Source organism: Cherax quadricarinatus, chromosome 10 (genome assembly GCF_038502225.1).
Source record: "Cherax quadricarinatus isolate ZL_2023a chromosome 10, ASM3850222v1, whole genome shotgun sequence".
In the NCBI taxonomy this organism is placed as follows: Eukaryota; Metazoa; Arthropoda; class Malacostraca; order Decapoda; family Parastacidae; genus Cherax; species Cherax quadricarinatus.
This window is the reverse complement of record NC_091301.1, coordinates 6,707,813-6,733,566: the sequence shown is the minus strand read 5'-3', so window position 1 is coordinate 6,733,566 and position 25,754 is coordinate 6,707,813. Positions and strand designations below refer to the sequence as shown.

At 42.7% G+C, this 25,754-nt stretch overlaps 2 protein-coding genes across 5 annotated transcripts in view; one reads left to right on the top strand and one right to left on the bottom strand.

The window, feature by feature from the left end:
* The window catches only part of Rich (Guanine nucleotide exchange factor subunit Rich), a 253,655-nt gene extending 238,450 nt beyond the window's left edge, over positions 1-15,205 (top strand). Inside the window, exon 29 of the transcript XR_011391807.1 lies at positions 14,106-15,205. The gene's annotated coding sequence lies outside the window, so the exon portion shown is untranslated. The remainder of the gene's footprint in view (positions 1-14,105) is intronic.
* An 8,745-nt stretch (positions 15,206-23,950) lies between these two features.
* Positions 23,951-25,754, bottom strand: part of LOC128687911 (protein D2-like) — an 80,868-nt gene continuing 79,064 nt past the window's right edge. For all 4 annotated transcript variants that reach the window (XM_053775502.2, XM_053775504.2, XM_053775503.2 and 1 more), the window contains exon 6: positions 23,951-25,615. In XM_053775502.2, the coding sequence (XP_053631477.2) occupies positions 25,485-25,615 (131 nt within the window). In that variant the 3' untranslated portion in view covers positions 23,951-25,484. The remainder of the gene's footprint in view (positions 25,616-25,754) is intronic.

Sequence of the window (25,754 nt, the reverse complement as noted above, 5' to 3'; positions counted from 1 at the left end):
TCTAAGCACAACACTTTTTCTCCTTGCTATAAATGATTTGACCTCTGTTCTTCCACCCAATATTTGGTCATCACTCTATGTTGATGACTTCGCTATTGCTTGTGCAGGCGCTGACTGTCATCTCATTGCAGTTTCTCTCCAGCATGTGGTCGACCGTGTTTCCACTTGGGCCACCACACATGGGTTTAAATTTTCAAGTACCAAAACTCACCAAATTACTTTCACTAGATGCTCTGTCATCTCCGATCATCCTTTGTATCTCTACGGCTCCCGTATCCCCGAACGTGATACAGTCAGGTTTCTATGCCTTCTCTTTGACCGTAGGTTATCCTGGAAACCTCACATTACCTCTCTGAAGGCAACTTGTCACAGCCGGCTAAACCTTCTTAAAACCCTTGCTCATCTTTCCTGGGGAGCTGATCGTTGAACTCTGCTTCGCCTACATTCAGCCCTCGTTTTGTCGAAACTCGATTGTGGTGACCAGATTTATTCAGCGGCCTCTCCTGCTACTCTCTCTAGCCTTAACCCTATCCATCACCAAGGATTACGTTTGTGCCTTGGTGCTTTTCGCTCTTCCCCTGTTGAGAGCCTCTATGCAGAAGGGAATGTTCCATCCTTGTCTGATCGCCATGATGCCCATTGCCTTCGCTACTATGTACGCTCTCACGATCTCCACAATCCTTCCATTTATAGAATGGTCATCGATATTAGTTATTTTTTTTTTATTATCACACCGGCCGATTCCCACCAAGGCAGGGTGGCCCGAAAAAGAAAAACTTTCACCATCATTCACTCCATCACTGTCTTGCCAGAAGGGTGCTTTACACTACAGTTTTTAAACTGCAACATTAACACCCCTCCTTCAGAGTGCAGGCACTGTACTTCCCATCTCCAGGACTCAAGTCCGGCCTGCCGGTTTCCCTGAATCCCTTCATAAATGTTACTTTGCTCACACTCCAACAGCACGTCAAGTATTAAAAACCATTTGTCTCCATTCACTCCTATCAAACACGCTCACGCATGCCTGCTGGAAGTCCAAGCCCCTCGCACACAAAACCTCCTTTACCCCCTCCCTCCAACCCTTCCTAGGCCGACCCCTACCCCGCCTTCCTTCCACTACAGACTGATACACTCTTGAAGTCATTCTGTTTCGCTCCATTCTCTCTACATGTCCGAACCACCTCAACAACCCTTCCTCAGCCCTCTGGACAACAGTTTTGGTAATCCCGCACCTCCTCCTAACTTCCAAACTACGAATTCTCTGCATTATATTCACACCACACATTGCCCTCAGACATGACATCTCCACTGCCCCCAGCCTTCTCCTCGCTGCAACATTCATCACCCACGCTTCACACCCATATAAGAGCGTTGGTAAAACTATACTCTCATACATTCCCCTCTTTGCCTCCAAGGACAAAGTTCTTTGTCTCCACAGACTCCTAAGTGCACCACTCACTCTTTTTCCCTCATCAATTCTATGATTCACCTCATCTTTCATAGACCCATCCGCTGACACGTCCACTCCCAAATTTCTGAATACGTTCACCTCCTCCATACTCTCTCCCTCCAATCTGATATTCAATCTTTCATCACCTAATCTTTTTGTTATCCTCATAACCTTACTCTTTCCTGTATTCACCTTTAATTTTCTTCTTTTGCACACCCTACCAAATTCATCCACCAATCTCTGCAACTTCTCTTCAGAATCTCCCAAGAGCACAGTGTCATCAGCAAAGAGCAGCTGTGACAACTCCCACTTTGTGTGTGATTCTTTATCTTTTAACTCCACGCCTCTTGCCAAGACCCTCGCATTTACTTCTCTTACAACCCCATCTATAAATATATTAAACAACCACGGTGACATCACACATCCTTGTCTAAGGCCTACTTTTACTATTAGTAGACATTCTTTATTTGTTTGCCGCCCCTGTTTACTCCGTCCCTTTTCTCTTCGCCTACATTCACTCTTGTCTTCCATTCAGTTACCACCTTTATATGTTCATGTAGCATCTCACTTTTCCCTACCCCCCTGGGAAGTTCCAGCTGTTCGGGTCTGTTCTTTCTCACTCCCGTGCTCGAAAGCTCAACTGCCTACGGTGGCTTCCCGCTCTCTTTTTCTTGATCACTTCCACTCCCATTCTCATGCCATCGCTGTGTACACAGATGGCTCTGAGTCTTCAGACGGCGTCGGATTCGCAGCAGTGTTTCCGGACAGCGTCGTGCGGGGGCATTTACTATCTTCGGCTAGCATTTTTACTGCTGAATTGTATGCCATTCTTGCAGCACTTATTCGTATCGCATCTATGCCTGTGTCATCATTTGTGGTAGTCTCAGACTCCCTTAGTGCTCTACAGGCTATACGAAAATTTGATACATCTCACCCCCTAGTTCTCCGTATCCAACTTTGGCTACGCCGTATCTCTACGAAGCATAAAGATATTTTTTGTTGGGTCCCTGGTCATGTCGACGTACAGGGCAATGAACAGGCAGACACTGCTGCGCGGTCAGCAGTACATGACCTACCAATTTCCTATAGAGGTGTTCCATTTCTGGACTATTTTGCTGCAATAGCTACCCACCTTCACGCCCGTTGGCAACAATGTTGGTCAACTCTGCTTGGTAACAAACTTCATTCTATTAAACCGAGCATAGGTTACTGGCCGTCTTCTTGTCATCAGTGCCGTGGTTGGGAGACCACTCTCTCCCGTCTTCGCATTGGCCACACTCGTCTTACTCACGGGTATCTCATGGAGAGGCACTCTGTACCTCTCTGTGAGCAGTGTCAAGTTCCTGTATCGATTAGCCACATTCTGTTAGACTGCCCTCTCTATCAACGAGCACACAGAATTTACCTCCAATGCCGTCTTCATTCTACTACTCTCTCTTTACCTTCCCTTCTTGCTGATGGACCCTCCTTTAATCCTGACTCTCTCATTGACTTCTTGACAACGACTGATTTACTCCACAAACTCTGATGATACCTTACGCACTTCCCTCAGCCCTTTCTAGCTCAGTCTCTTGCTGCCCTTTACCCTTTCACCATCCACTGCTCCGCTGTTATCCATAACCTATTACTCATCCACCTCCCTTTTGCCACCTGATGCCCTCGCTTCCTTCCTGCCCTGCAGCGCTGTATAGCCCTTGTGGCTTAGCGCTTCTTTTTTATTATAATAATAATCGGTTGTTTCTTGTGAATTCCTCTCCTTCCCTGCTCAGCCTGATTACTTGGTCCTTGACTGTTGTTTTCCTCCTGATGTGGCTGTATAACAGCTTTCGATGCTATGTTGTTTTCCCTTTGCCTCTGGGCCTCCCTCCTTATCTGTGCATATTCGTTCCTGGCTCAACTAATCTCTATTTTTCTGGGTCCTTTGTGTTCTGTACTTTTTTTCCATTCTCTAGGACACTTAGTTTTTGCCTCTCTACACATTTGGGTGAACCAAGGGCTCGTTCTGGTCTTCCCATTATTTCTGTTGCCCTTAGAAACGAACCTTTCCTCTACCTTCTTGCATTTTGTTGCCGAGTAGTGTATCATTTCATGTACTGATTTTCCCACCAGTTCACTTTCCCACTGAACCTCTTGCAAGAAATTCCTCATACTTATGTAGCCCACCCTTTTGTAGTTTGGCTTCTCCCATCTTACTTCTGCTTCCCTCTCCACTTGTAACTCTACTATGTATTCAAAGCTCAGACCCATTTGATCACTAGCTGTGAGGGGCCTTCCGTATGTTATGTCTTCGATGACTGAACTACTCAAGGTGAATACAGGGTCCAGTCTTGGTGGTTCATCCTCTCTCTCTCTGGTAGTGTCCCTAACATGTTGGTGCATGAGGTTTTCCAGTATCACCTCTATCATCTTGGCTCTCCATGTTCTGGGTCCCCTATGTGACTTCAGGATTTCCTAATTAATCTCCTTGCGATTGAAATCACCCATAGCTAGTAACTTTGCCCTACTCATGTGAGCCCTTCTGGCCACATCAACTAGTGTGACCACCATTGCTCTGTTGTTCTCTTCATATTCTTCTCTAGGCCTCCTGCTGTTCTGTGTTGGGCTGTACATTTGTGTGTGTGTGTTACTTACCATTTTGTGTGTGTGTGTGTGTGTGTGTGTGTGTGTGTGTGTGTGTTACCATTTTGTCCAAGGCACATGTCAATTCGACACTAGGCCTGTTGTGTGTGTGTGTCTCCTTGCTATTCATTTTGTTGTACCACTTAATAACCTGGAGTGTATAACATTGTAGAATGAAGTCATTAATACTTTGTGAAAACAGTTAAGAACTAGCAATTTGAGTAATGATATATATATTTCAAACAAGGTAGATCACTGAATATTATTGTGTTGATTTTGCATGGAATTGTTGGGCTCTTATTGCTGGAATAATGATTCCATGTGAGTGAAGAGAAAACTTGAGTATATAATCCTCTTCAAGGGGGGCTCCTTGGCGTGGTGAAGAGGCTCTTGGTCTGAGGAATTAGCCCTGTCGGTCTTCTTCCTCAGACCGAACCTAATTACCCCCCATTCTCCCCTCCCCTATCCCATCCTCCCCATCCTCCCCTTTTTCCATTCCTCCTCCTCCTCCTCACCCCTCCCTTTTGCCCTTCCTCTTTTTAGCCTTCGTGATTTCTCCCACAGGCGCGCTAGTTCCTAGGTAGGGGAAAGGACACCGGGGTCCATCCCATTCCGTTGAGGTTTCTTGGCGGTGGCGTAGTTTGCCGTGGAATCTGGATTGCCTAGGGATGTCCCGATCCCTCTCCGGTATCCCGGAGTAGCTTTGGGTGTCTTTTGGGCGACGGGTGTATCTCTGGAAGCCACCTTTCGGATTCCGGGGGTGGTGGCTGAAGGAGGTATGCTTTGTGGCGGATATCCGGCCGCCCTCTCTTTTGTCCACCGAGGTAGCTCGGCAGATGTGAGGTTGCTATCCCAGATTGCTGGTTTACTGGCATGAAGGGTAGGGTATGGCACGGGTTCCATGCTGCATCTGCGCTACTAGCGGTGTCGAGTCCTCTTGGGCGCGGAGGGGGATTTCCGGCCCTTTCATTCCTCCTGGGAACTATTCCTCCCCGCTCCCCCCTTTTTTTATTCTTTTTTTTATTTTTATTTTCTTTTCTTCTTTCTTTTTTTTTTCTTAAAAACAAAAAGGAAAGGAGTAACCTAACCATGGCAGCCCTAGTCCATGAAACCACTACCCCCGGGCCCCTTCTTGATACCGCACCCCATTCTGACCCTGCCTTGTGTTTAGACCACTCTTCGGACACTCCTGATGCCCCTGTACCTCTTGCTGGTGCTGTTTCCTCACCCGCTTCAGGTACCGGGGCTTCGACTGACTCCTTCGATTTGTCTGAACTCCGCTCTCCTTTGACTATGCTTCCGGCTTCTCCCTCTACGGTACGGCAATTTTCGAATCGCCCACCCATTTCATGCCGGACCAACTCCGGTCCTACTCCTAAACGCCAACGTCAATCTCCTGATGATGCTCCGTCGTTACCTTCCCATTCTACTCGGAAACGACCGACACGTCAAGCACTCCCTCTCCACGCTCAGTTTCGGACCACACAATGGACTAAATTCTTTACTTTAAGACCAACTTCTTCTTCTGCCTACCTTTCTGACCATAGTATTGCCAAAGCGCTCCTGCGTCATGTTGGCAGAGATATTTCATTTCACGCTCTCAAGAGCGGTACGCGCATCGTCACTGTCCAGAATGCTACCCAAGCTCATGATCTTTCTCTCCTTTCGAATATCGATACTACTCCTATCACTATTGAAAAACATCTTTCTCTCAATTCTTGTAGTGGTACTGTCATTCTGCCCCATACCATAGTCCAACAGAATTTCCAGTCATGTGGCAATGACATTTTTGAACAACTGGAACTCCAGGATCTCCCAATCCTCAAAGTAGACACTTATGTCCTTCCTGCCTGGGGGCGGAGACGTTACCCTTGCAATGTGGCTCGTTTAACTTTTGACAGCCGAGAACTCCCGTCCTCTGTATATGTCGCGGGACATCGGTTACAAGTTCGAAAGGTGATACCTACACCGCAACAATGTAGAAATTGCTGGCGTTTTGGTCACCCAGCGAAATATTGCAGATCTATGGCCGAATGCCCAGTCTGTGGTGCCGACGACCATTCTAATACATCTTGCAGTCAACCTCCATCTTGCCTTAATTGTAATGAAGCTCACCCTTCGTACTCCCGCCGTTGCCAGGTCTACTTAAATGAACGTGAAATCCGTTGCCTCAAAGAGGCAGAAGGTCTCCCTTATGCTATGGCAGTTACTCATCTCCGCCTCCAAGGGAGACTACCCCGTGTTTCTTATTCTCGTGTTTCCAAACGTCCCCCCACTTCTGGGGTCCCATCTTCTGCAGCCTCCTCTGTTGTTACCCCTCCCATAGCCACTACGGCATCTAATCCTTTTGCTGTCCTTGGCTCTGACGTCCCGACTACAACTCAGTCTGTTCTCACATCTTCGCGTCCTTCCTCACAAGCCCCAGTATCGACAAGACCTCGTACGACACCTAATACCAATCGCCCCTCTACTCAGAAGTCCAAAAAATCCACATTGCTCAAATCTTCTTTGCCCCTTCCTTCCCTTCTTCCACCTCCACACTTTACCTTTCCAGTCTCTGTACCTAGTTCTTCCCCTCTCTCTGGCTCTATTACAAGTGTGGAGATTCACCCTCCTCCTCGTACTATGCCTTCCACCCCCGTCCCCTCCCAAGTTTCTCCCTCTTCTGTCACCTCCCAGGTTTCTGCCTCTTCTGTCCCCCCCCACACTTCATCTCCAGTCCCTTACACTTTTCCCTCCCCCTCTACTTTGGTACAGTCCATTACTGTCCCAATCTTTACTCACCCTCCTCCTCCTATCTCCAATATGGTCTCCCATACATCTTTGAATTCAGAAACACTTGAAGCCATTTCAGAATATATTGCAGAGACTAAACCTTCAATGGACACTGATTCACTTCCTGTTCCTTCTCTTCCCTCTCCTCCATCTTCACAACCCCATTCTTCGCAACGCTCCGTTCCTTCGCTACTTGAACATCTTCCAATGCCACCACACGTTGACTTTTCTAACCCCTCTAGTCCGTAGGTGCCTTTACCTACAGATTCCTGATATTTTCTTCATCGCCAATCATGGCCTATTTACAGTGGAATATCCGCGGCCTCAGGGGTAATCGGGGTGAGCTTCAGATGTTGCTTTCCAGGTTTTCCCCTGTTGGTGCTTGCTTACAAGAACCAAAATTACACTCGGCTGTTTTCCAACCTATCTCAGGCTATAATTTATTGTATTCTTCGGATCCTTTCTCAGATGGGACCTTTAATGAAAGTGCCCTTCTTCTACGCAATGATATTCCGTACTGTCAACTATTTGTCCATACCTCGCTGCATTACACTGCAGCCCGTATCCACTTGAATAAGTGGTTTACAATATGTTCTTTATATCTCTCTCCTTCTCGAGCATTTTCTATCCCAGACTTTGCCTTTCTTGTTTCATCCTTACCACCACCACTTCTGTTACTTGGTGATTTTAATGCCCACCATTTCCTCTGGGGGGGGTCTCATTGTGACTCACGTGGCATTCAGTTGGAGGCTTTTCTTGCCTCTCACCCCCTCCATGTTTTAAATACGGGTACTCCCACCCATTTTGATCCTCGTACTCATACTCTCTCTTGCATCGATCTATCAGTCTGCTCTTCCTCCATTGCACTAGACTTCACCTGGTCTGTTCTACCAGACTTACATGACAGCGATCATTTTCCGATCATTCTTACTTCTCCTTCCTATTCACCACCTTTCCGTAGCCCTCGCTGGCAATTTGATCGGGCAAATTGGGATCTTTACTCACACCTCACTGCTTTTAGTGAGGTTCCTTCTTCATCCTCCATTGATGAGCTCCTACACATCTTCTCGACATCAGTTTATACCGCAGCTTCTCATTCTATACCCCAAACCTCAGGCAGGCATTCTCAGAAGTGCGTGCCTTGGTGGTCTCTTGCTTGTGCTCGTGCAGTACGTTTGAAACGTGCTGCATGGGGCAGGTACCGGTACAATAGAACCGCTGAGAGACTTGTTGATTTTAAGCAGAAGCGTGCGATCGCTCGCCGTGTCATCCGTGAAGCTAAACGCACTTGTTGGCGAGACTATGTTTCCACCATCACCTCTGCTTCTTCTATGAGTGCAGTCTGGAAAAAAGTGAGGAAATTGAGTGGTAAATACTCTCCTGACCCGGCTCCTGTTCTACGGGTCACTGGTGTTGATATAGCAAATCCTCTCGACGTTGCCATTGAACTTGGCACACATCTGGTCCGTATTTCCCGGGGGCTCCATCTATGCCCCTCGTTTCTTTCCTCAAAGTCTGCCAGAGAGTTAGTACCCTTGGACTTTTCTTCTCTCGGAGAAGAACAGTATAATGTGCCTTTTACACTTCAAGAACTGGAGGCAACGCTCTCAGCTTGTCGATCATCGGCAGCTGGGCCTGATGACATTCATATTCGTATGTTACAACATTTACATCGGTCAGCCCTTGTAGTCCTCTTACACCTCTTCAATCTTATTTGGGCACAAGGAGTTCTTCCCCAGCTGTGGAAATCTGCCATTGTTCTCCCTTTCCGCAAACCGGGTACTACAGGACATGATGCCTCCCACTATCGCCCCATCGCTCTTACTAGTGCAGTTTGCAAAGTGATGGAACGCCTCGTAAATCGACGTTTAATGTGGTATTTAGAGACTCACAACAGTCTCTCCGCTAGTCAATATGGCTTTCGTAAGGGTCGTTCTACCATAGACCCCTTACTACGCTTGGATACGTATGTTCGTAATGCCTTTGCGAATAATCACTCAGTTATTGCCATATTTTTTGACCTTGAGAAGGCATATGACACAACTTGGAGGTATAATATTTTGGCCCAGGCCCATTCCTTAGGCCTCCAAGGCAATCTACCATCCTTCCTTAAGAACTTTTTAACTGACAGACATTTCCGTGTTCGAGTCAATAATGTTCTTTCCCCGGACTTCGTCCAAGCTGAAGGTGTCCCTCAGGGATGTGTTCTAAGCACAACACTTTTTCTCCTTGCTATAAATGATTTGGCCTCTGTTCTTCCACCCAATATTTGGTCATCACTCTATGTTGATGACTTCGCTATTGCTTGTGCAGGCGCTGACTGTCACCTTATTGCAGTTTCTCTCCAGCATGCGGTCGACCGTGTTTCCACTTGGGCCACCACACATGGGTTTAAATTTTCAAGTACCAAAACTCACCAAATTACTTTCACTAGACGCTCTGTTATCTCCGATCATCCTTTGTATCTCTATGGCTCCCGTATCCCGGACGTGATACATTCAGGTTTCTAGGCCTTCTCTTTGACCGTCGGTTAACCTGGAAACCTCACATTACCTCTCTGAAAGCAACTTGTCACAGCCGGCTAAACCTTCTTAAAACCCTTGCTCATCTTTCCTGGGGAGCTGATCGTCGAACTCTGCTTCGCCTACATTCAGCCCTCGTTTTATCGAAACTCGATTATGGTGACCAGATTTATTCCGCGGCCTCTCCTGCTACTCTCTCTAGCCTTAACTCTATCCATCACCAAGGCTTACGTTTGTGTCTTGGTGCTTTTCGCTCTTCCCCTGTTGAGAGCCTCTATACAGAAGCAAATGTTCCATCCTTGTCTGATCGCCGTGATGCCCATTGCCTTCGCTACTATGTACGCTCTCACGATCTACACAATCCTTCCATTTATAGAATGGTCACCGATATTAGTAGACATTCTTTATTCGTTCGCCGCCCCTGTTTGCTCCGTCCCTTTTCTCTTCGCCTACATTCACTCTTGTCTTCCCTTCAGTTACCACCTTTTTATGTTCATGTAGCATCTCACTTTTCCCTACCCCCCTGGGAAGTTCCAGCTGTTCGGGTCTGTTCTTTCTCACTCCCTTGCTCGAAAGCTCAACTGCCTACGGTGGCTTCCCGCTCTCTTTTTCTTGATCACTTCCACTCCCATTCTCATGCCACCGCTGTGTACACAGATGGCTCTAAGTCTTCAGACGGCGTCGGATTCGCAGCAGTGTTTCCGGACAGCGTCGTACGAGGGCATTTACTATCTTCAGCTAGCATTTTTACTGCTGAACTGTATGCCATTCTTGCAGCACTTATTCGTATCGCATCTATGCCTGTGTCATCATTTGTAGTAGTCTCAGACTCCCTTAGTGCTCTACAGGCTATACGAAAATTTGATACATCTCATCCCCTAGTTCTCCGTATCCAACTTTGGCTACGCCGTATCTCTACCAAACATAAAGATATTGTTTTTTGTTGGGTCCCTGGTCATGTCGACGTACAGGGCAATGAACAGGCAGACACTGCTGCGCGGTCAGCAGTATATGACCTACCAATTTCCTATCGAGGTGTTCCATTTCTGGACTATTTTGCTGCAATAGCTACCCACCTTCGCACCCGTTGGCAACAACGTTGGTCAACTCTGCTCGGTAACAAACTTCATTCTATTAAACCGAGCATAGGTTACTGGCCGTCTTCTTGTCATCAGTGCCGAGGTTGGGAGACCACTCTCTCCCGCCTTCGCATTGGCCACACTCGTCTTACTCATGGGTATCTCATGGAGAGGCACCCTGTTCCTCTCTGTGAGCAGTGTCAAGTTCCAGTATCGATTAGCCACATTCTGTTAGACTGCCCTCTCTATCAACGAGCACGCAGAATTTACCTCCAACGTCGTCTTCGTTCTACTACTCTCTCTTTACCTTCCCTTCTTGCTGATGGACCCTCCTTTAATCCTGACTCTCTCATTGACTTCTTGACAACGACTGATTTACTCCACAAACTCTGATGATACTTTTCGCACTCCCCTCAGCCCTTTCTAGTTCAGTCTCTTGCTGCCCTTTACCCTTTCACCATCCACTACCCCGCTGTTATCCGTAACCTATTACTCATCCATCTCCCTTTTGCTACCTGATGCCCTCGCTTCCTTCCTGCCCTGCAGCGCTGTATAGTCCTTGTGGCTTAGCGCTTCTTTTTGATTATAATAATAATAATTGAGTATATAATATTCAGTTTTCTATTTGTACATAATTGGGAGCTGTTTGTAAGAGATTGTAAACAAAATATAAAAGCTTGTATAGTCTAGCCAAGAAAGAGAAGCTGGTGTTTTGTCCTTAGTGACTGGGATTGGGTGTCCAAACCTATTTTTCTAGTTCAGTGTTTGTGTGAGTACCTACTTTTAGCTTTCCGTAGTTTTAACACACTCGCTGATGTTACTTGGATCCCATTCCAGCAGGCTTGTCCTATTTGGCACCACTTATTTTTTTATAATGTGCAGTTGTGAGCTCTTGTTCTTCCCTGGTTCTAAGAAATTTCCTGTACTCCCTCTCCTCATCCCATCCCTGACTTCCCTTTCTCCCATATTGTAAGCATGCACATATGTGTGTGTACATTTTTGTGGCTGTTCCTTTTTGCATATCCTTTATTAAAAACCTGTCCTACACCCACTATAAGTCTCGCTTATTTTTTATGTACTCTCGTTTTTCTGTTTAGTAAAAACTGCCGTTAATAATCTTGTATGTGACTTACTACCTGTTTGTAGGTACAGGAGCACAACTATGCTGGTTGGGGGTTGCTTCTCTGGTACTGCCTCTCAATATTTTACTGCTTCCAATGGTGGTAGCACTACCAACATCTTTTGTAAACTATTCTATTGTTCATTTATTGTATGTAAAAAAAGCTTTCCTGTATCCTTTCATCACCACTTAATTTATACGTGCATGTGTGTGTGTGTGTGTGTGTGTGTGTGTGTGTGTGTGTGTGTGTGTGTGTGTGTGTGTGTGTGTGTGTGTGTGTGTGTGTGTGTGTGTATATATATATATATATATATATATATATATATATATATATATATATATATATATATATATATATATATATATATATATATATATATATATATTTAGCATGCTAGCGATCTTCCACCAAGGCAGAATGACCCATCCCCTCCCCCCCCCCCCCCCAAAAAAAAAAAAAATGCATCATTCACACTATCACTGTCTTGCCAGAGGCATGCAGATACAACAGTTTGGATGTCATTCTAAACAGCAGATATCCCAAATCCCTCCTTTAGAGTGCAGGCACTGTATTTCCCACTTCCAGGAATAAGTCTGGATAACAGGTTTCCCCAAATCCATTCACAAATATATGACCTTGCTCACACTCCAACAGCTTGTCAGGTCCCCAGAAAATCATTTTTTACACTGGCCATCTCCCACCAAGGTAGGGCGACCTGAAAAATAAACATTTTCACCATCATTCACACCATAACTATCTTGCCAGAAGTGTGTAGATACGACAGTTCAGATATCCCTCCAGACAGCACTTATCCCCACCCCTCCTTTAAAGTGCAGGCACTATAGTACTTCCCACCTCCAGGACTCAAGATCAGTTGTCTTGTTTCCAAGAATCCCTTCACAAAATGTTACACTGCTTCCTCCAACAGCTCGTCAGGTCCCAAAAACTATTTGCCTCCACTCCTAATATGCTTGCTGGATGTCCAAACCCCTTGCACACACAACCTCCTTTACCCCCTCCCTCCATCCTTTCCTAAGATAACCCTTACCCTACCTTCCATCCACAGATTTATACACCCTCCAAGACATCCTATTTTGCTCCATCCATTCTAAATGACCAAACCATCTCAACAACCCCTCTTCAGCCTTCTGGATAATACTTTTAGTAACTTTAGGTGGCCTGGTGGCTAAAGCTCCCGCTTCACACACGGAGGGCCCGGGTTCGATTCCTGGCGGGTGGAAACATTTCGACACGTTTCCTTACACCTGTTGTCCTGTTCACCTAGCAGCAAATAGGTACCTGGGTGTTAGTCGACTGGTGTGGGTCGCATCCTGGGGGACAAGATTAAGGACCCCAATGGAAATAAGTTAGACAGTCCTCGATGACGCACTGACTTTCTTGGGTTATCCTGGGTGGCTAACCCTCTGGGGTTAAAAATCCGAACAAAATCTTATCTTATCTTACATCTCCTCATAATCTCCAAACTACGAATTCCCTGCAAAATATTTACATCACACATAGCCCTCAGACATGACATCTCTACTGCCTTCAACCTCCTCATTGCAGTATTCACAACCCAGGCTTTGCACCCATATAAGGGTGTTGGAACCACTATACTCTCGTACATTCCCCTCTCTGCCTCTATGGGTAATGTTGTCTCCACAGATGTCTCGGTGCCCTGGCCACCTTTTTCCTTTCTTCATTTCTATGGTTTATCCCATCCATATATCTAAATCTTTTTATAATTTGCCAGTTTAGTACTGTAGGATAATTTCCCGCGTTGTTCACATAGTCATCTAGCGAGAATATTTGATCATGCCTTACCGAGCTCTTCAATGCATATAATATTTTATCAGACAATCCGACTCTTTTATGTGGCCTATTATAATGTCCCATTTTGATGATATGGCATTTTTCTATATTAAATTCCACCCATCAGTTCATTTCCTAAATTTATTAATGTCCTCTTTACTTTATTTTGCATAGACTTCATCAACCCACCTCCTTGGGAATTGCCTTTTCCTGATTTTCTAACACTGACTTGGCACTTAAACTAGTTACCAAGTAATTGGTCAAAGTTTTCAATTATATAGCTGTATTTAATAAAATTGCAATTAGGCTTCTCACTATCCTCCTTTACCATTGCCATTTGAAGGTATATGTATCTTAAATTATCATGCTTCTCTCTATGGCTTAGTGCTTCTTTTTTATTATAATAATAATCATGCTTCTTCAAGTGCTCACCTCCCTCCTACCCTCGAACCTCAGCACCATTTTGTCTTGTAGCGCTAAATTGCTCGTAATTTAGTGCTCTGTGAGTTATTATTATTATAATCAAAGTGCTCTGTGAAAATAGTACAGTGGTCCCTCGAGTTTCGATGGACTGGAGTTACAATTTGCCCTCAAAGGAATTTAGTGTTGAGTTGTGATGAAAAATGAGATACAGTATGCATTTGTGATTTAATCATGCCATCTTTTGTGTTACCAAGTCATCATGACTCCTAAAGTGCATAGTAAACAGGGAATGTCTTATTATCAGATGAGAAAGTTTGAAAAACATGATGCTTGAGTATGACTTTCTACAATCCACTATCTTTACTATCAAGCAAGAAGACATTATACAGGATAATAGTGGCTGACACATCTTAACTAGCAAAAAAAGGCAGAGAAATTATCATAGAAATGGAGACTGCTGTTACTGTGGGCCAAGAGAGAAGCAGATGAAGGGAGATAGTGCCTGTGAGCATGCAAGACCAAGGTACAGTAAAAGTTGTACTTCTGGGTTCTTGGAACAAATTACCATAAAACCATATATTTTGGGTTTTGTTTATGATAGTTTTGAGATAATACTACATCTGGGACAGATTAATATTGTAACTCGAGGGATCACTGTATTATAATAATGATAAGTTATATGCTTTTGAGTAGTGCTTTTCCTAGTATCTTTTGAGTGTGGTTAAAGTATAATCTTTTGACCTTGCATCTTGATATTAAATACAAGTAATAGTATTTTTAAGTTTTAACAAAATAAGAATTTCTACTTTTTTGTGATTTGCCAGCTAAATGGCACATGGGTCTAGCAGTTTTATGAATATCTTGTATTAATTTGCCAAAGTGTGTCAGATGGCATACTGTAATACCCAGAATCTCATTTTCTCCAGTACATAATCGACACCCCTCTATCACACCAATAATAATGTCTTTTGGTTATAGTGTACATACACTTATTACACCTTCATACCCTCAGTCCCCAGAATACAAGTTTATGAAGTATGTAACCTCTTTCCCAGTTAAAGGTAATCATTTCCCTTTCTGCATCAGTTGTATTGCTAACAGTCTGTTCTGGGCCTCAGTATTTTCACTGTGTTCCCATCAGTAGTGTTGGCGATGAGTACTGTACATGACTATCAAAGTTTGCTATTGGGCTTCATATATTCCCATCAAGTGTTGCTGGTGGACTTGTAATATGTACTATGTTTAAGGGACTGCCCAACCAGTCACTTACAGACTCTTACATTAGTGTACAGGTATTTCCCTCCGGTTGTAGCAATACACTATCACATCTAAGACTTGTTGTTATTGTTACTCTTGTTGTAGCTGCTGCTGCCATATCTATATTAGATAAAATATTTTTACATATTTGGCGTTTTATTCCATACCTCTGCTGCTTCGGAAAATTTCTTCCAATGCAAACACCAACTTTTGTTTATACAGTGGACCCCCGGTTTACGATATTATTTCATTCTAAAAGTATGTTCACTAGCCAGTACTGACCGAATTTGTTCCCATAAGGAATATTGTGAATTAGATTAGTCCATTTCAGACCCCCAAACATACACATACAAACGCACTTAGATAAATACACTTACATAATTGGTCGCATTGGGAGCTGATCGTAAAGCGGGGGTCCACTGTATTTTACCTTCAACACACTCCACTACCCCTGCTTCTTACACACTTCTGCCCCACACTAGGTTCTGACCTCTGCATACTCCTCCTCTAGCAGATCCCACTGCGGCACTGTATGACCCTTTTGGGTTTAACACCTAGAAGAGAATATTAACATCTTCCAATGCACCTAACGTAAGTAATCTTATGCTCAGCTGAGTGTTGGGTATTTGGCACACTAGGTCAGTATAACCAGGATTTCCTCTAACCCTTGTAATGTTGAGGAAGACCTCAGGTGGTTAAAATATACAGCAAACTTCATTTCCCTGTATGACTGCATGTAGGTTCATCTGTGTTCATTACATGTATATATACATATACAGTAGGTGTCATAGGCAGTAGACTGTTAAGACATTATCTTCTGTAATGTTTTTGCTATACGATAATTGAAGAATTATGGCGAGTTTTCAGTCATGTTGTGATTTTTATTTCTGACAGTGAAACTACAGGGAAAAATAGCTAAAAGCCCATACAAGAAGGCTAGTACCCACTGATTTCACTAACTACATTTTGCTGTGCCATTCAGTCAGTCACTTACCCTATATGTATTTACACAACTGTTGAATGTGTTAATAACTGATATTAGTGTAGTACATGCAGTAAGCAAAAAAAGTGAAGGAATAATCTTGTGGCACTGCCAAAATAAACACGTTCGAAATGCAGGGGACCACCATTTATACATTATCACCGTCTTGGGAAAGTCAACATTATAATAATAATCACAAGTATACACTAAACCCACAAGGATCATACAGCACATGGAGAAAGTCAATAAATGATTAAATTAGTTTCCTGCATACCAATCAATACATGCAGCTTTCATATCCTTTGCAAAAAGTGCTAAAATGCTAGGATACTTGAGACAATGTTTATATACAAAACTAAGTGCTAAACCCACAAGGGTCATAGAGAGAGGGACTCCCAAGATTTATATATCCTATGCTTCCTTCTGTTTGAATATACAGTATGATTTTTACTATTTTGGTCTTTTTAACCCTTCAAGAGTCAGAACCTAACCTAACCTGACAGAACCCCTCAGGATCGGAAAAATTTAACCCTTAAACTGTCCAAACATCTATGTTCACATGCGTAGTGCTCCAAAAGTAGATCTAAGTTTTTTTTCCATATTTTCAAATACAGTGGACCCCGCGCATACCGTTGGCATCACGTAACGTTAAATCCGCATACCGATACATTTTATCGCTAAGATTTTGCCTCTCATACCGCTAAAAAACCCGCTCAACGCTATTTATCCGAGACGCATCTAATGTGCGGCCTGAGCCAGCCTCACATGTTCCGCCGGTGGCATTGTTTACAAGCCAGCCTCCGCAGTAACATCCAAGCATACAATCGGAACATTTCATATTATTAGTGTTTTTTATTTTATCTGCAAAAAAAGTGACCATGGGCCCCAAGAAAGCTTCTAGTGCCAACCCTGTGGTAAAAAGGGTGAGAAATATTATCGAAATACTGTGGTACAATGGTCAACTGCTGCTGCTGTAGCACCGTCAGCTGCTGCTGCTGCTGCTGTACCACCATCAGCTGCTGCTGCTGTAGCACCGTCTGCTGCTGCTGTAGTACTGTCAACTGCTGCTGCTGTAGCACCGTCAGCTGCTGCTGCTGTACCACCGTCTGCTGCTGCTGTAGCACTGTTGGTGTGGCTTATTGAGAATACCAATAAACAATTAACCCCAGAGGGTTAGCCACCCAGGATAACCCAAAAAAGTCAGTGTCATCGAAGACTAATTTCCATTGGGGTCCTTAATCTTAGATTGTCTCCCAGGATGCAACCCACACCAGTCGACTAACACCCAGGTGAACAGGGAAAAATGCCTGGAACTAGTGCTCATATTGGTGAATTTAAAGCCAGCAAAGGTTGGTTTGAGAGATTTAAGAATCGTAGTGGCATACACAGTGTGATAAGGCATGTTCTGGAAGAAAATGCCAAACAGGACCTATAGTACTCAGGAGGAAAAGGCACTCCCAGGACAGTGTCTCATCAGTCATTGCTGCATCTTCAATAAAGGTGTCATTTATTCTTCATTTAGTAGAGTAGTACATGCACAATATATATTGTGCATGTACTACTCTACTATTGTGCATGTATCCTTCTCTTTGTGTGTAGGAAAATGTATATTTCATGTGGTAAAAATTTTTTTTCCATTATTTCTTATGGGGAAAATTCATTCGCATAACGATAATTTCGCATAACAATGAGCTCTCAGGAACGGATTAATATCGTTATGCGGGGGTCCACTGTATAACAAAAAACGTACATCAGTTTTTTTTACACGTTTTGAAATGTAAAAAACAAAAAAGATTACGTTTTTTTACATACTTTCAAATGTTGAAAAAACATAGATCTATGTTTGGACAGTTTAAGGGTTAAAAAAAGTAATTTTTTCTAATGACATGGTAGAGAATCTTTTTATGAAGGTAATAAAACAAAGTATCAAATCTGTTGGAAAACTAATGAAATGCTTCTGCGAATTTTGTCTGCAATATTTACGCATCAGTGATTTTGCACACAGAGTCCGATTTTAGGCCAATTACGTTATTCCAGTCAAGCAAATTCTTAGCTATTTTGCTAGTATGCCTTCCATTCCAGTGACTAAATACAAGAAACCACCCATTCACCTCCCCAATAGTTGTCAAAAATTGGTAATTTGGCCAATTTAACAAAATTCAAGAAATGCCAGTTTCCAAATAAGGTACAGAACAAAATGCAGACATTTCTGATACTAAAATAACATTTCCTTTATTCATTATTTATGTTCCTAGATCTCTATTACATGAATTCCATTTAGAATTTTTATTCAAACAAAAAAAAAAAAAAATAGAAAATTTACTGTTATACAGACTAGTGCATTATTGTAAATTATTATTATAATCAAAAAGAAGCGCTAAGCCACAAGGACTATACAGCACATTATTGTAAAATGTACTGTAATTGTACAAATAACGTCAATGCATTCCTAAACGCACATTAGACTGGGCATATATACTTATTAGACGAGTGATGTCATTTGTGTACTCTGGAATATCAGCAAAAAATGAACATTTCCAATACAGTGGATTATTATTATAATCAAGGGGGAAGCGCTAAACCCGTAGGATTATACAGCGCCTGTGGGAGGACGTGGAAGGTATTCAGGTGACTGGAGCACAGATCCAATTCTCTAGATCAAGAACCGCTTGCCAGCATCAAGGAACCTTCCTTGAGGGGACCCAATACAGTGGAACCTCAGTTGTCAACTGCATTACTTGAACAAGTTGGTTTTTGAACGTGGAACATGCTCACAGAATGTGAAATGGACGAGTCTACAGCATGGGCCCGAGTCAGGATAACCACTAACTCACTCGTAAATGTGCATCTCTCGAGCTTTTGTTGTGCATCTAACTTTTTTTTTTATTTTGCAGTTTTGGTGCAATTTTTTTTTATTGTGAGAAGCCATTACCATTGCACTTGTTAAGGAAATGTGTGCCAGACAAAGCAGTGGTCATTCATCTCTAACATGTACAATGACAGTTCAATGTCTCAATTTAGAAGAGTGTTAAAACAGTCTGAAAGAAACCTCACTGGACAGGTTTTTAGAGAACCAGTGAGCCAGAACAAGGTGTATGTGGTGAAGAGAGATGAGAAACACCAGGACAGTTGCCTGACATAATAGGTGACTCCTTCCAAGCAGTAATATACCCCCTCCTCCTTTCTACCTCCAGCTTCCAGTATGCCACAAGCTGCTCTCTGACATGTATGAGGCAGTCAAAATTTTCATTTACTGTACAGTATTTCACTTAGTTTCTTCTAGAATTTTTTTTTTTTTTTTTTAGTTTTATGTAGTAGTTAGTACATTTTTAATAATTTACAGTCTCTCCTCACTTAGCGACAGTCGTTTACCTATTACTTACAATGGGCTTTCTGACCAGTAATATATTTTCCATTCTATCAAAGGAGACCAAGAAACAGAATACAACCATAAAAAACCATACGAAAATATACCGCAAAGTCACTAGTTTTAAACCAAAAATACTGTCACATCCTGCCCCCCCCCCCCTTATGCACTGCCTGCTGCAGGATTTCTTTTTTATATATAGTGCACTTACCACACAGCCCCATTTACCGTTCACAGCTTATCTGAGCGAGCTGAGCTCATGGCGTAGAACTACAGGGTCGACCCTGGCTTCAAAGCTGTAGTACACAAAGGGTTAAGGCTATGTACGAGGAGCACTTTTATTACAACCGAGTGAAATACTCAAAACATGGAAATAAGTCACTGGGTTATCCTAGGTTCAATATGCTTAGTGTGCTTTGTGGTTTAATTCCATTGTTAGCATCACAAAATTTTAATAAATTTGAAGCAAGTCATCTTAGTGCCACTTCCTTCTTTTTGATTATAATAATAATTAGTGCCACTTCACACCCTGTTTGCTGGTAGGAAAGCTGGTGGATGATTATAATAATCAAAAAGAAGTGCTAAACCTACAAGGGCCATGCATTGCAGCAGGGCAGGGAAGGATGTAGGGGTACTGGGTAGCAAGATTATTAGGGCATGGAGTGCAGGGGTAGAGGGTAGCAAGAGATTGAGGTAGAAAGGGCTGTGAGGGGTACTAGTTATCATCAGAGTTTGAGCAGTCAATCAGTTGTCAAAAAGTCAGCGAGAGTCTGGGTTAAAGGAGGGTCCATCAGCAAGAAGGGAAGGTAAAGGCAGTAGAGCAGTGATGACGGAGGTAAATTCTGCATGCTCGCTGATACAGTGGGCAGTCCAACAGAATATAGCTAAAACAGGAACCAGACAATTCTCAGAGTGGAACAGGACACCTCTCCATGAGATACCTGCAAGTAAGACTAGTGTGGCAAATGCAAAGACGAGAAAGTAGTCTCCCAACCTCGACACTGGTAAGAAGACAGCCAGAAACCCATACTCGGTTTAACAGGATGTAGTTTGTTATAGAGCAGATCAGACCAACACTGTTGCCAATGGGTGCGAAGGTGGGTAGCAATTACAGCAAAATAGTCTGTGAATGGAGCACTTCTATGAAACTGGGAGGTTATGTACTGCTGACCATGCAGCAGTGTCTGCCTGTTCATTGCCCTGTATATCAACATGCTAGAGATACGGTGTAACCAAAGTTGAATACGAAGAACCAGGGGATGAGTGTATCAAATTTTCGTACAGCCTGTAAAGCACTAAGGGAGCCTGAAACAACAACAAATGGTGGCACAGGCACAGATGCAATACATATAAGTGGTACAACAATGGGATACAATTCAGCTGTAAAAATGCTAGCTGGGGATAATAAATGACCTCGCACGGTGCTGTCCGGAAACACCACTGCGAATCTGATGCCGTCAGAAGACTTGGAACCATCAGTGTATACTGCAATGGCATGAGAATGAGATCGGAAATGGTTAACAAAGAGCGAGAATCCACCGTAGGCAGTTGGGTTTTCGTGCATGGCAGTGGGAAAGAACAGACAACTGTCGGAACTTCCCAAGGGGGTAGTGAAAAGAGATGCTACATGAGCATAGAAACATAGTAACTGAAGACTAGAGCAAATGTAGGTGAAAAGGGACGGAGTAAACAGGGGCAATGAACAAATTAAGACAGTCTACTAATATCAGTGACTATCCTATATATGGAAGGATTGCGGAGGTCATGAGAGTGAACATAATAGCAAAGGCAATGAGCATCACGGCGCTCGGACAAGGATGGAATATTTGCCTCTGCATAGACTCAACCGGTGAAGTGAAAAGCACAGAGGCATAAACGTAATCCCTGGTGATGGATGGGATTAAGGCTAAAGAGTTGCAGGAGAGGCTGCCGAATATATCTGGTTGACATAATCGAGTTTTGATAAAATTAGGGCTGAATGTTGGCAAAGGAGAGTTCTACAATCAGCCCCCCCCCCCCCCATGAAAGATGAGAGGGTTTTAAGGAGGTTCACCCAGCTATGAAAAGTTTCCTTCAGAGAGGAAATGTGAGGCTTCCAGGATAACCTATGGTCAAACAGAAGGCCTAGAAACCTGACCATCACATTCTGGGATATGCAAGCCATATAGGTACAACGGATGATAGAGATGACAGAACGTCTAGTGAAAGTAATTTGGAGAGTTTTAGTACTAGAAAATTTAAACCCACGAGTGGTGGCCCAGTTGGAAACACTGATGACCGCATGCTGGAGAGAAACTGCAGTGAGGTGATCCCCTCAAGGAAGGCTCCTTGATGCTGGTGAGGGGCTCTTGATCTAGGGAATTAGATCTGTGCTCCAGTTCCCTGAATTAAGCCTGAATGCCTTCCATCCCCCCATAGGCGCTGTATAATCCTACAGGTTTAGTGCTTCCCCCTTGATTATAATAATAATAATAATGCAATGAGGTGACACCCAGCACCTGCACAAGCTATAGCAAAGTCATCAACATAAAGCAACGACCAAGTATTGGATGGAAGATTATTATTATTATAATCAAAAAGAAGCGCTAAGCCACAAGGGCTATTGGATGGAAGAACAGAGGCCAGATCATTTATAGCAAGGAGAAAGTGCTGTGCTCAGAACACACCCCTGGGGGACACCTCATTAACCCAAACACACAAATGTCTTTCAGTTAAGAAGTTCTCAAGGAAAAATGATAGATTGCCTTGGAAGCATAACAAGTGGGCCTGGGCCAAGATGATATACCTCCTAGTAGTGTCATATGCCTTCAAGGTCAAAAACAGATGGCAATATTATAATAAAAAAAGAAGTGCTAAACCTACAAGGGTCATACAGTGCAGCAGGGCAGGGAAGGATACAGGGGTATTGGGTAGCAAGAGAGGGATTATTATTAGGGCATGGAGTGCAATGGGGGCAGTGGATAGTGCAGGGATAGAGGGTAGCAAGAGATTGAGGTAGAAAGGACTGTGAGGAGTGCTAGTTATTATCACCAGAGTTTGTGCAGTAAATCAGTTGCTGTCATAAAGTCAATGAGAGTCTGGGTTAAAGGAGGGTCCATCAGCAAGAAGGGAAGGTAAAGTAAGGGTAGTAGAGCGGTGACGACGATGGAGGTAAATTCTGTGTGCTCGCTGATACAGTGGGCAGTCCAACAGAATATGCCTAACAGAAGCTGGAACCTGACATGGTGGATGAATAACTGCTGATTTCATTTATTTTTGCTAGTTAGGTGTACTAGTACATCAAGACATCACCAGAGTAGTTAACCATGATACAGTGTGGACCCTGCTGGCTTTAGATTTTTTTTCAAATGTATAAATAGATTGAAGACCCAAATAGTTATGCTGAGGTCAAAAATATTGGCAGGTGGCAGAGTTGAAGGTAGGAAAAATTGTGCATACTAGTACGTTGGACATTTTAAAGGTTAAAATCACAGTTCTATTTGTTGATAAAGAATATGCACTTAGGGTATTAAAAAAAAAAAAGTCATTTTAGCATAAGATGGCCTCGTTTTTCCTTGGATTTCATCGGTGCCTGAAGCCTACTTTGCCCATGCTAACATTCTCACTGAATCTATTTTAATCTTCAATGAAGCCTATGTACAAAAGGAGATAATAATCAAAACCAAAATGCTAAGCCCACTAGGGTCACACAGCACTGCAGGGTAGAGGGGTGTTGCAGGATTATACAGCAGCAAGGGTGGAGAGGATAACAGAGGTAGAGATATAAAGGGCTGAGGAGTAATAAATCAGTTGCTGTCAAAAAGTCAAAGAGGGAGTCTGAGTCAAAGGTGGTGCCATCAGCAAGAGGGGAGAGATAGATGTTGAGATAGAGAGATATATATAGATAGATAGATAGATCAAAGCATACTTGCATTAGTTTTCTGTCAGGTCATTCCGTTGTCATGATGACAAGCGTTGTATTGAGCATTTGTCCGTGTCTGGTCGTCTATCAATTAAGTGGAAACTTACAACACTACTAATTTTTCACTAAACTGGACACCCCTTCTCCCTATTAATCCATTTTATATGACATTTACTGTACTTTTCAACAAATCACTAGTAATTTTCAGGAGTTTGCAAGCACTAGTCTCCTGGTGAGGGGTTCTTAATCCAAGGAACTGGACTTACTTCTTCCTTTAGATGGAACCTGAATACCACCCATTCCCAACATGCTTTATGGCCCCTATGACTTTACTGCTTCCCCAATCAAAATAGTTTTAGTCTGCCTGAAATGCCTTGCATAAGAGGCTTTCCTTAGAAAAGCATGTAATCCCAGAGCTGAATCTACACTATTTTTTTAAAGAAAACCGATTAGATTTGGAGTAATTACACATTAATGAATGAAAAACTCCTTGCTACTGGTTACATATTTTCCAAGTATCCAAATAATATTTACATTTCCTCACAAATTTGACTGCACATTACAGCTTCCAATTTCACTGACCTGTATAGTAATTTACAACTGGGATTGTTAATTGTAGTTGCTTTTGACAGAAAAAGGGAATTTTTTTTTTTACACTGCCAATCTTTATTTTTTCAGCTCACATGGACATTTTAAAAAGTAGGGTACATGAAAGAAATTAATAACTTTAAAGAGGGAACTAGTTAATGTAGGCAGAAATGCAGATTGCAATCTTCTTTATATGCTTTGTTGTTTTACAGAATTCTTCTTTCAACAAACCGGCCGTATCCCACTGAAGCAGGGTGGCCCAAAATGAAAAACAAAAGTTTCTGTTTTTAACTTTAGTAATGTATACAGAAGGGGTTACTAGCCCCTTGCTCCCGGCATTTTAGTCTCCTCTTACAACATGAATGGCTTACGGAGGAAGAATTCTGTTCCTATTACAATATGTCAGATATACAGCAATAGTAGTTAAAACTGTTGGTAGGACTAATGAATTAACAAATTCAATGTCAGTTATGCAATACAGAGGTCTCTTGAGTTACGATTTACCCTCGAAGGAATTTAGTTTCGAGTTGCAATGAAAAAATTAGATACGATAAGCCTAAATAGGTAGGACTGTTGTGGGTGGCATTCTGGGGAACGAGATAAACCTAAGTTGATTGAAATGCTCTGCATAACCAGATGTTTTCTATATACAGTAGTATGCCAGTGATGTCAACTAGGTCTGTAATAGATGTATCATGTACTTGTAAAATTATTACTACTACTACATTATGGTCAGCATAGGCAGGCCTCAGCCAATGAGCGATGTGGAAGCTTGCCTCCTGGGCAGCATTCAAGCCAACAAGTGTCAGTACTTGTGTGGGTGGTCTTTACTTTATCAGCAATGCAATAGCTTGCATCTTGTACATCTGAGCCAATAGTCTGGGTCTGTGAGGGTAGCTTAGCAGTCAATCAGCAATGGGTTGAATGCATGTAAGGTAGCAACTCGGCCAATAGTCTGTACTGTACTATAATGTCTACTCTTCAGTTTAAAGCTACCACATGTTCCCCCCCCCTTACACCAATTCTGTATTTTTTACCCTTTACAAATGCATTAATTACACCAACTTTTGCATTACCAAGTCATCATGTCCCCTAGTGTGTGCAGTAAACGAACAATTTCTCTGAAGATCAACCAAGAAATTGTGCCTTGGTGTGCTAGCATGGCTTTCCACAAAGACCATCTACTATTATCAAGCAAAAAGAAATAAAAAATATTAAAGTGGCTGACAAATCAAAGCTAGTGAAAAATGGCAGAGAAATTATCATAGAAATGGAAAGACTATTGCAATTGTGGATAAGAGAAACAGATGCAAGGAGATGGTGCCTTTAAGTTTAAGTATCGGACAGTGTGCATGGTACAGTAAGTTACACTTCTGGGAACAAATAACCATAAAACTATGTATTTTGATGTTTGAGTTATGGCAGTTTTGAGGTACACTGTCTTCTAGAACAGATTAGTATCTTAACTCAGGGGACCACTGTACTGTATAACGTATTTTAAACAAATTTAGCCAACAAGTACCATAAAGTTTAAACTGCTTCATTTTAAACAATTATCACAGTACTGAACTTCATTATCACTAATTCATCAACCCTTTAGTTGCTTGTACAATTCCTCACAATAAGAGTCATATTCTGCCTGGTAAAAATTACCAGCCACCAGCTCTAAGCCATATTTTGCAGCAAACTTGCGAATACTGAAACAGCCACGATTTGCACCTGAAAATGGAAAATTTGCATGTTAAAGTTATTTTTATAAAAACCCAATCACAAAACAATTTTTTATATACTGCAAATGTATCACAGTCAAGCACAAATATGTGATGTGCACCAGGAATAGTATTAAAATTTACAATGC